Consider the following 12,122-nt stretch of genomic DNA (forward strand, 5'->3'; position numbering starts at 1 on the left):
GACATGGAAGTGCGTATGAAACAAAGTCGCAGAACTGAATTCCTCCATGTGGAAAAAATGGCACCCATTGACATTCATCAGTGTTTGCTGACCATTTATGGAGACCAAACAGTGGATGTCAGCACAGTGAGGCAGTGGGTGGTGCTCTTGTTCATCACTGGTGAAAATGCAGAGGTAATGGTGGTGACTGTTTTGAAAATCAGTGTTTTGTAGCTGAGAAATTTCTATATCAAGTAGTGTTATTGTCTCCACTGTATCTGTTGTAGTTTCCATAGAAATAAATAGGATGCATTACTTTCCGAGCAATCCACTCATTTAGCACGCATAGTAAGACAAATGTTGAAACTCAACTTACGCTTTCGAATGAAGTTTTATTGTATTTTTAGTCCTAGTACTTCCAAAATAGTTGAAGGGAATGTGAGAAGTAATCTCTCTAGAAATCTATATGAAACAAACACCTAAAACTAAGTCAATTTATCATTAACAAGATGTTCCTGAGCTACTGCTTCCTATCCAAGCTCAAAAATACATGAGGAGTGGCAAAAGGAAAAAGTACAAAACTAATCCCTTAGGTAAAAAAGTAGCAAAAAGGCAACTATACAAAATATATTTAGCATTCACAATGAAATAGAAAAAAAATTATGTTCACAGGAAATTCTACCTACAATGTGAACAAATGCATGTTCCTGTAATTGTGATTCACTACTATTTCTCTTAACTTGTTTTTTGGCTTGCAAATGATGAAGCAGTAAATTTTTTTTTCAAATCTTTATGCTTTTAAGTTGCTTTTTTCACATGACATTGTATTCCCTAAAGGAGATTTCAGACTATTTTTGTATACCTCCAGTTGGGAAATGAACTTTTTACTTTTTTCTTAAAAAAAAAAACAAAAAAAAAACCCAAAACTATCTTCGACTGTTGGTAAGCTAGATACTCTTTAAAATTCAAAGGAAGAGAATCCAAACTATGAGATAACTGGAGCCTTGCTCTCTCTTTGACCATCTCCTGCCATACAGATCTGAGAAGTAAAAGTGAACTTTCTATCTGACAGAAAAAGTCCTCTCAGGTAAAGTCAGCACAAAAGAGAATACAAGGAAAGCACTGTATCAATAACAGGAGTCTTAAAGGTAATACTCAGTGATTTCTCCTTGATGACTTCCCCAGATTTCTCAAAATTAGTGCCTGCAGTTACCAAAGTTATTTCAAGAGTTTGGCTCAAGGCCAAATGATCAAACAAAATTAAGAATTCTGTAAGTAAGAAAATGGGTACAACATTTTGTTTTCTCACGAATTTCTTTTAAAATTATAGAGATTCTTAATCTTAGAGGGATATAGATAACTGAAAAACTGTTTTTTTTTTTTTCCTTTTAATTAACATAGATTTTTAAATGAAATTATACCCAGCAGAGCTAATATTTTAAACGAAACCTGATAATAAATATTGTCTTTGAGATAACAGAATCTGTATAGTTACAAGGCGGTGCTCTTGGGAAGCAGTGGGCAAGCATGGAAGAGGAGGTATTTCTCAGACAAAAATTAAATTAAGCTTCTAGCAGTATCACTGAGTTATAAAGAAAAATATAAAATTATAAAACATTTAAGTACCACAGCAGCTATCTATACCATCATCTCCGAGGTATTTTATTCAATCAACCACCAGCATGCCTTCAAAGATCAAGATTTGGAGCTTCAGAAGTTCATCAAAAGAGATAAATGCTTCTGTGACAATGGTACAGTTAGCACTAACACAGAAAACAGCCATACTACAAGATGTGCCACAATCTGTCCTAAGGTATTTCTTGCCAGACTGTAATTCCCATTATAGGATTTCAGGACATACTCAAATCCTAGAGACCATGGCAATATTAGTATAAGAATTGATTTTGTGTGGGTAGATTTTAAACAGAAACCCAAATGTGACTACAGATGCTGAAAGGAATGAACTCTGAACAGGTTAAATGTTACTGGTACTAGTTAAATTATACCATATTTAATTTTTTTATTCACTATATGCACACCATGCATGTACTGGGTATGCTATGTAAAACGAGCATACACCAGATACTGGTCATTCAGACAAGCTTTACCACAACAATCATGTCCAACAACGCAGATATTTGCAAAATGTAATGTTTCACACACACTGCAGGCTGATTACTCAAATGGAAAACACGCTTGACTATTTTCTCAAATAGAAGTGCAAAGTATGTAATCTTTGAACTTCCAGTCAGCTACATACATGCTGCACAATCTAACAGGAGATGGAGACAGGGACATATGGGAACAAAAATCCCTTTCTAGACAACTTTAGAAGTCACACTGTCTTTTCTATTTTTCCCGCTCAGTAATAGATTGAAAGCGTTTCTGGAGCGCTCGTGATTTTTTTTTAGCTAGTTAAATATCGTGAGATGATAGTATCAGCTCTTTCTCTCCCTGTCCTTCAAAACACATTAGATGGCTATTGGTCACTCCCATAGATGTTTCAATGTTAAGTCTCAATAATTTTCAAGGAGGAAAAAAAAAACCAACAAAACAAGTAAAAAAAAAAAAACAAAACAAACCCAAACATGTTAACAAAGACAAAACCCAACACTCAGAAGACTGAGATGACAAAGTAAAGGTAATTGTTTGTTGCATCTGTCCATTCCAACACACAGCAACCAGTGAGTACCTCTTAAATTCAAACCTACATAACCACACTGCTTCTTATTCATTCAAGCAGGTGAAGGGAAAAAAGCAAAACAACCAAACAACAACAAAAACGCAACCAAAGAACTGAAGACACCACCTCCATTTCAAATGTTTAACATAAATGCTAACTAATGGCATTAATTATCACCAGTTTCATTCTCAGCCAACTGACCATAGAATCACAGAATATCCTGGTTTGGAAGAATTTCAAATTTTTTTTTTTTTACACTATTCACAAGTCAGGTCTGAATACCCTTCATTGAACTTCCTGCATGGCCTAGGATGAATATCCTGTCCTGAAGTGCCAGAACAATACTCCAGGAATGGAAAAAATAAAAAGCCATTCTAATGGATGTACTTTGTAGGAGGATTTTGTGATCAACAAAAATATTTCTTACATGCCAGAAATTTATACCCTATGTTTTAATCTATATCTGTTCAATGCAGTTATATAGAATAAAGGTGTGAAGTTGCAATTAAAAAAAAAAAGGTGCAATGCAATTAAAAAAAAGAGTTTGAAGATTTCATACCTCAAAAGTCCACTCTTCCTCTTTTTCTCCATCCAATAGCATCTGGGTCTCATTATACACCTTCCCTATTTCCATTTGCAATGGGGACACATTAAATTCAATTCTTTGCAAGTTAAAACCAATCCCAACTCCAATAGCCTTTAAGAAGCTTTCTTTTAGGGCCTAAAAGACAGAGCACCATTTTCAGAATACTCACTGTTCATACTGGTTGTTTGAATTTACCTTCTCTATAAACATTATTTATAAGCAGACACTGTAGGTCAAATAAATTAAAAGCTTATACCTATTAATATGACAGTAGACTGACACAGTTATCAAGAGAAAAAAGTTACCAGCATTGTTATTACTTTTCTCACTGTGTAAAAATGTACACCCAGACATGAATCATTTAGCTTGTTCTCAGTACATGTTTAAAACTAGTTATAAATCTTTCTAGAAATATCAACTATATTATGGTTCTTGAAGATAGTCTGACATTAAATAGATAACATCTATATGTTCATGAAACTATAAAAGTATACGGTTTTCTCAAAAAGAAAAGAACAACAAAACTTCCTAAACAATTTACAAGTTGTAGTGTTGTAATCTTTAAATAGGAAATAAATGTATTACCCAGTGTCGATGAAACATATCCAGCTGCATCCACTCATTATTCATAGACTTGATTACATGCCACTCTGTCTCAGTAAACTGTCTCTTCATGATATGAAAGAAATTTGGAATTGAGCTACTACCTACAGATTGGAAAAAAATATTTACAGGAATTTTAATAGAGCAGCAATGGTAAGCAAATGAATTACTTTATTGCTCTGAAGAAAAGCTCACTCATAAGAAAAGAAATATGAACACCCGCTGCTCTGCAATTTGAATTTACATAGCTTCAAAGCAGTGAGCAGATGCTGCTGACAGTTCAGAACACAGTATTAAAAAAATCATTCCTGTGGCAGAATTATTACATAAAAAAATCTGATATGATAGTCGAATACATTCCATATTTTCAGACAGTATTTGACCAGTGGAGATTACATATATATTAAAAATTTATATCCGGCTATAAGAGTATATAAAATCTTTAGTATTTGACTGCTTGATCTAGTAACATTTTATAAAACAGCATGCTGCTTGTCAGAATTCATGAGGTTATTCTGCTTTCTGTTGTTGGACAGTGGGATATGAAAGAAACACTTTAAAGCACATGCAGAAATAAAGACCCTCAAATTTATCATACAGACAAAAAAAGGAAGCCTCCAATCCTTGGATTAAATTTAAGCCTCCACAAAAATGAGCACAGCTGTGTACTCCTGTCACAGCTTTTCAGGGACTACACCACTTTTCCCCTGTAGTCCGAATGTATTTTGCAAGAGACACTACAGATTGTATGGTTATACTGATCAATGGCATTTCTACAATGCACTGGAAGCTATGGACAAATCATTACACACTTCACTAACCACCCACAATCTGTATGATTAATCAGTATACCATGCAATTTGTCCCATAGGGCTTACAGCTGGCTAAGCAGACAAGGGCACAAAGCAATCTATTTTCTTTAGTTGGGATAACCAAAATCTGGATAGAGAAAATTCCACATACTGAGACAGTATTTTTTTGTATCTTATGCAATATTCTTGTTAAAGGGAAAATACTAGTCGTGTTTAATGCAAACTAATCTCACCTCCCTCATTGCAAGGCCTCTCTCAGTTATTCTAGAGGGATTGTAGCAACTGGGAGATGTGCCTGAAAGTGCAAACACTGCTCCCATCTTCAAATGGACAAGAAAGAGGGCTTGGGGAACTGCAGGCCAGTCAGCCTCACCTCTGACCCTGGGAACAGCTGACAGAACAGCTCATCCTGTAAACCATTTCCAGGCACAGGAATAGGAAGAAAATCATCGGGAGTAGTCATGAATGAGCATGGATTCATCCGAGGGAAGTCATGCTTGATCAACCACATAAGCTTCTACAATAACATGACCAGAATGATGAGAGCAGTGGGTATCGTCTTCCTGAACTTAAGTCAGACCTTTGACACAATCCCCAACACAGTCCTCATAAGCAATTGGCTGATGCATGGGTTAGATGGGCAAGCCCAGAGTGCAGTGATTATTAAACCTCCTTCATAAAGTGGTTGTCTTCTACATGTACATAGGCACTATATAAAACCAGATATTGGCTGCAGCAATATTTGGAGTCACACTAAAGCACAGACTCAGGTTTCCTGACCATTTCCTTTCCAGGTCACACTGCAAAATGGAACCTGACATACTGCACAGATAATACAATACACGGCATTGATATTTTAGAGATGCCTCCAATTTTCTTTATAGACTGCAGTGAAAAAACTTCTCAACATAGAAATTATGATGGCAGTTGCTGTAGTTAGCTAAAGAAATGATCCATATCAGGACAGAAATAACATTCTTTTCAGGAGAAAAAGAAAAATAATCACAATGTCAAGGATGGCGAATGACCAAGGTACCCATCTATGAGACTCCAATTTCCCTGAAACAATAAATAAACTAAACAATACTTCAATTTGGAGAAAGGTCTTTAATTTGCTGAGTTTAAATGGACTTTTTTTTTTTTTCATATGATCAGATGACTGTACTAAAAAACACTCCAAAATCTTTATTTTCTCCTCCTCCTTTTCACAAGTATTTAAGGAAGCACCAGCAGCTTCTTCAGATCATTCAAATTAAGAAACATTCAAAAACTTCTTCCTCCTGCTCTCAATAACACATGGTTGTTAACACCAGCAGACAACGCTTTCAGAATCTAGAGGCTTCCTGCACTGTCAGAGCTGTTCTGCCTTAAAAACTGTATAACTCAACATGGTGCTTGCAGATAATACTAAACTCTTCAGTATGAGATATATACCATACCCATTCACACTGCCTTTTCACTGTCGCCTGTTCAGTGACAATGAGTCAGTGCCTCATTCCTTTTTGGCCCCGAGTTTCTTCAGCTGTGCAACTATACTTCTCTGGTAAGATGCTGGACAGTCATGTTCAAATTTACATGGTAAGCTGGCACTTCCCCCCACTGAAAAACTCAGGCACTGTTTTCTACTCAACTGCCTGCCCTTCCAGTTTCCTTTTTAATGCAGTGCAATAATTTTGCTCTGAGGAATGGATCAGATCACAGGATTCATGGCTCAAGAAACTGCTAGCAGTATACTACATTCTGCTTAGTCTGTTTCTCCATATTTGTTTGAGTATCAGAGGAAAACAGATTCACAGAATCATAGGAAATTTTAGATTGGAAAGGACCTCTGGAGACCATCTGGTCCAACCTTCTGTTGAAAACAGGGCCTTATATTATCCAGGGACCTGTCAAGCAGAGTCCTGAGCGAGATTCCACCCATATTTAAGAAAAGATAAAAACAAACAAACAAAAAGCTTACTGTGCAATAGCTGGGAGAGAGGAATAAGAAATGAGAGAAGCAGCCCTGCAGCCCTAAGGTCAGTGCAGAAGGAGGGCATGAGGCGCTCCAGGCACCAGAGCTGAGATTCCCTTGCAGCCCAGGAGAGGCCTGTGGAGGTGCAGGCTGTCCCACTGCAGGCCACAGAAGACCACATCATGGTAGACACACATACTGAAGCCCATAGAAGACCCCACTGCAGTGCAGGCTTCTGGCAGAAACTCGAGCTCACAGCAGAGCAGGTTTTCTGGCAGGAACTGTGCCTCGTGGAGTATTCAAGCTGGAGCAATATCTTCCTGAAGGGCCACACTCCATGGAAAAGACCCATACTGGAGTCTTGAGGAACTGCAGTCGTCCATGGTAAGGGCCACACTGTAACAGTTCCTGAACGACTGTATCCCATGCAGGGACTCCATCCAGAGCAGGGGATTAGTGTGATGAGGAAACAGCAGCAGAGTGTTAGAGATTGACCACAACCCCCATATCACTACACAGCGCAGGATTGGGGAGGAGGTAGAAGAGTTGGAGTGAAGCTGAAACTCAGAAGGGTCAGAAGACAGGAGTTCTTTATTTTTTTCTTTCTCACCATCTTACTCTATTATTAATAGGCAATAAATTATGTTAATCTCCCTCATGCCAACTCTATTTTGTTCATGACAGTGATTGGTGAGTGATCTCCCTACCCTTACCTTGACCCACAACCTTTTAAATCTTGTTTTTCTCCCATGTTCTGTTGGGCGGAGGGAACTTGATGATCTTAAAATATCTTTTCCAATGTTAATGATGCAATGATTCTATTATCCTCTGCTAATAAACTTAAAAGAATACTACATCCTTAGAAGTATAATCTGACTATTCTTTCAGAATCTGTCTCCAATATATTTAAAAAAAAAAAAAAAAAAAAAAAAGTACTGTATTGCATTAAAAATACCAGATATCCTGACAATTTCAAAAAGAGTGAGAAGAAAGTACTAAGTAATACTGGAATTGTCCAGTATCAAATCTGGAAAATAAATGGTTGTGCACATCTATATATGTCTTTTTTTGCACAACTTATTTATATTGAAATATATAAATATATTGTATCTATTCAATTTTGTTTATTTGTTTTGGAAATACAAGGCCAAAAATCCACTTTGCATCCTCCCTCTCAGACAGTAAAAATTCAGACCACATACAAATGATTAATTTTAAAAAGATGTGGGAGAGAGAAGAAAGAGCAAGTCCTGTTTGAGAAAAGGTTCAGAAATAGTAGATAAATATAGGGCTAATTTTTCTCCATTTTTCAACCTGTTGAAAATAAAATGAAGCAAGTTGCATTTGTAGGAAAATAAAAAGCCACTAAAATTGAGATCTATACACAGCATGCTATTAATAGTCCTACAGACAGCAATATTTACCTATACATAAATCTTCAGACTGGTTTAAGTTTATACTTCCACAAACACAAGGTCAGTCCTAAAAGAGCTTGGTAATACAATGTTCACTTAGCAAGCCCAGTAACTCTCCTGCCATACCTGATGTTAGTAAAACCATGACATGCCTTCTCAAGAATACAGAGAGGAGCAAATGACCAAATGTCCTCAGTACAGTTGTTAAACACTTCTACAATCAAAATCAAATTGTTTTGGTCAGATACAAACTAGCTTATATTGTGTTCTATAGCCAAACCAATTAGAATTGAAAGCTAAAGCTACTATTATTAGCTTACTGATCAGCCAATCCCTAGAAAAAAGAATAAAAACAGAATCTTACCCGCCTTGAACTACATGAAAGAAACAGGTCAGTGATCACACTATTGTAGGGAATGGAACTGACCACCAGAGAACACGGAGTCCAACCCCCAAGGATCAGGAACTAATACCTAATCAATACATATAAATTCATTTTCAGGTAGTGAGTGGGCCTAGTGACAATGAGAAACATACTGGCTAGTAAAATGAGCAAGTGAAATATCAATGGATCAATCTGCTTAGTGTAAAACACAACGTAGCTATAAATCCTGCAAGCTAATGAACTGTATAGAATCAACGAGTATTCAGGCTCTTCAGCTGCCAATCCTTTGGTACAGGACAGGACTCAATCTCTTGAGGTCCCTTCCTACCCCTGCAATTCTGTGATCTATGAGGGAAACCAAAGTAAAATGATACAGAGAAAACATTCCCTCTGCAACAAATGCCCAAGATGTTTATTAATACAATCTAAACCTTATGCAGATGTTTAGAAACCGAGTACAGAGAACAAATAATTATCTAGATAAATGACTAATTTAGACTAACCAGACAGAAAATTAACAGGGCATGGTTTTTAAATCTATTAGCTCACACAGCTTTAGTGTTCATTGGAAATTGGACTGGCATTCTGTGATCTCTCTACCTCCCTGTCATTATCCAGCGGATAATGGATTCTCTCAGTCAGATATATATTTAATATATAGTCTTGTTTTTCAACCATTGACAACATCTTTTATCTTTGCATACCTCAGAAATACAGCACTAGCCCTACAAATGCCAAAAAATTGAGGTTGCCTCTTTTGAATCATTCAACCTTTCCCAAACTGTAAAAATGGAAATATGAGAAAGAAACAACATAATTCGATTGTGTATATTATTTTCCTCCCACCTAAGTCCTTGTAACATTAGCAAAACTGCCATGGGTTCAATTGCAGTAACTCTTGGACCCAGCAGTGATTAAACTTCTAGCAAGCTACCCTGACATTCAACAAAAGACAACAAGGAATTGTAATTGATTAGACAGCTCTACCCCCAGAACTGCACAGGAGCAATAGTAATTTTGATATGGCTGTGGCCCAGACAAAAAAAGAAAACAAAGTAAAATTTTATTTATCTGGATACATCACATCTGATTCCTCATCAATTCAGAGATAGGTTGTTTATGGACTGCAACAGATATATGCTGCCTGCTTTCAATTTGCTTCTAGAGTAGAGAAAATTAAAGTGGTTAAAATAAACAGGGTCTTATTAATAAGGATGCTTCAGAAATTCCAAATTCATTTAATAAAATGTACTTATTCATAACTATAACGTAAAGCAATTAAGACAATAATCAATAACAAAATAAATACTTGTTCTTGTCTACATTAATGGCTGTACCCTTTATCTGTTTAAAAGAGCTTACAAGAGCTTACACAGCCACATCAAGTAGAGCTTGAAGCAGCCCCAGTATCCCAGCAAAAAATGTAGATTACCCATGGAAAAAGGTATCATAACGAGCTTTTCATTACTGAAGGTATTGACCAGTTAAAACAATAATCATGTTTTGTCAGAACAGCAGGAACTCCGATTCCTTTCGACATTGAGGAGATTATGATGCACCACAACAAAATTGAACCCCAAATCTAAATAAACCCCAAAAATGAGCTGTTTTTTATCAAGGCAGTATGGTTGAGAACACAACTTCAGATGTGAAAACATCAAGCAATAAGTGAAACATGCTTACATCTCTTTAAATGTCACAGACATTTAAGAACATGACAGGAGGAAGTTGGGTGGTGAATGCACCCAAGAATGCACACAGACAAGGGTGGTGACACACTGGAACAGGTTGCCCGAGGAGGCTGTGGATGCCCCATCCTTGGAGGCATTCAAGGCCAGGCTGGATGTGGCTCTGGGCAGCCTGGTCTAGTGACCCCGCACATAGCAGGGGGATTGAAACTAGGTGATCATTGTGGGCCTTTTCAATCCAGGCCATTCTATGATTCTATAATGTTTCAATTGACTCAAAAAAACAAAAACAACAACAACAAACCCCAACCAACAACCACACAACAAAAACCTCAATACATTATTAGCGCAATGGCACAGATATAAAAATCACATTTTCCTGACAAGTCATAGCATTACACTGCTGGAACACCACATTACTGGAGCCTTCTAATTGCAAAATTTAAGATGCAGCACAGAAGTCTGTCTTAGAATAGGAATCTCAAAGCCAGATTGAATAAACATTCTATAATGTCCCTAATGAAGAGTATAATAATTTTTCACACTTAGTACATCCCCATTTCTGTGTGTTTGGTTCTCCTTTGCCCTCTCCCTCCTTCAAAATAAGTAAGCATTATTTTAAATTTGGGAATCAATTTCTACTATACAACAGTGAAAGTAACCATGTAAGAATAGACATTAGATAAAACTTATGAAGCCAACATCATAAGTTATAAGGCTGTCTGGCCTATTTGACATCTAAAAAACAGCATGTTTTTCTGTTTGGTCTTCCCACAGAGAAGAGAGAGTAGTCAGCTGTCCTGCAGTACCTCTCCCTCTTATCAGCATATGCATGGGTCCACGCCAGACACTGTAGGAGCCTCTTATTCAGCCAGTAAGTTATATAAGAGAAGATGTAAGAAGAAGATGGATGTATTTCAGTGTAGCAAAACCACAGCATGTCCCACACATCTATCTGCCAGAAATGTACTGTCTCTGCTCTACACTTCGATACCATTTCCTACTTTAATGAAAATGGTTTTATGCTGGCATACAAAAAATCATCATAAAGAACTGGTGAAATTTTAAGATTTACCCTCAATTTACCCTCAAAGAGAAGATTCAGTCACAGATTCCCTTTACAGTTTATCAAGTGTGAGTGCTCAATCAGTTACCGGAGTGTTTTTACAAACCATGATGTAATTCCAGGTTAAAACAGTGTTAGAAATTTGAATAAAAGTAGAATAAAAATAAAATTGCTAAGTAACATTCTTTATTGGTATGTTTAAGATGGCTGTTTTTTCCCCATTTTCAAACAGACTAAGAACAAAGAAATTCCTCCCTGTTTACTCATCAAAAGGGATAAGACCACTGTGATGCTTTAGTTCAATAATTATATGAGCTAGTTATTTCAGTGCTGTTGTAAAACTAAAATTGACGTATTTTCATACGTATAAATTCTGACATCCTTAACCAATTTTTTTTTAAAAAAAGCATTAAACCAAATTCCTTATTTAATTTCTTCATCTCAAAACAGTGCAACTATATATTTACAGTCACATCCCTAGATAATATTTTGGCAATTGCCTATTCTAGCAAAAGATTGGATGCTGATTGCTATAAGAAAAAAAAAAACAATAAAATCAAAACCAGTTAAAACCCATGCTAAATTAAAGTACTGCAAGAAGGACAAAAACACTCAAATCTGTCTTCATACTTCTTTCGAGTTCAAAAAAATCCTTATTGCAAACTTTGGAAAGCAAAAATTAGAAAAGCATTACAAGTTCAGAAGCTTGTCTAAACATGAGTTACCCAAGCATGACCCAAAACAAATTAACACTTGTTCCAACATTTCAGACTGTCATTTCTTTACTGAAAGGGTTAAAATAACTTCACATGCATTACCTCTCTGTACAAATGACATCCACTTACTTCCAATAACGAATTTATAACACAGGATGCATTTTCCCAAACAATTTAAGCATTCAAATTAAAATAATCTGAAAAAAAACAATCTTTCACCTTAGTGTTTCTTTAT

General features: G+C 36.3%; 1 protein-coding gene across 14 annotated transcripts in view; it reads right to left on the bottom strand.

Annotated features, from left to right (window-relative positions):
- Positions 1-12,122, bottom strand: part of AASDHPPT (aminoadipate-semialdehyde dehydrogenase-phosphopantetheinyl transferase) — a 43,990-nt gene that overhangs the window by 27,010 nt on the left and 4,858 nt on the right. For all 14 annotated transcript variants that reach the window (XM_090133905.1, XM_090133906.1, XM_090133913.1 and 11 more), the window contains exons 3-4: positions 3,834-3,955; positions 3,222-3,383 (exon numbers count right to left, since the gene is read on the bottom strand). In XM_090133905.1, the coding sequence (XP_089990031.1) occupies positions 3,222-3,383; positions 3,834-3,955 (284 nt within the window). The remainder of the gene's footprint in view (positions 1-3,221; positions 3,384-3,833; positions 3,956-12,122) is intronic.

The sequence above is a fragment of the Phasianus colchicus genome, chromosome 1 (genome assembly GCF_987193195.1).
Source record: "Phasianus colchicus chromosome 1, bPhaCol1.hap1.1, whole genome shotgun sequence".
Lineage (NCBI taxonomy): Eukaryota > Metazoa > Chordata > Aves > Galliformes > Phasianidae > Phasianus > Phasianus colchicus.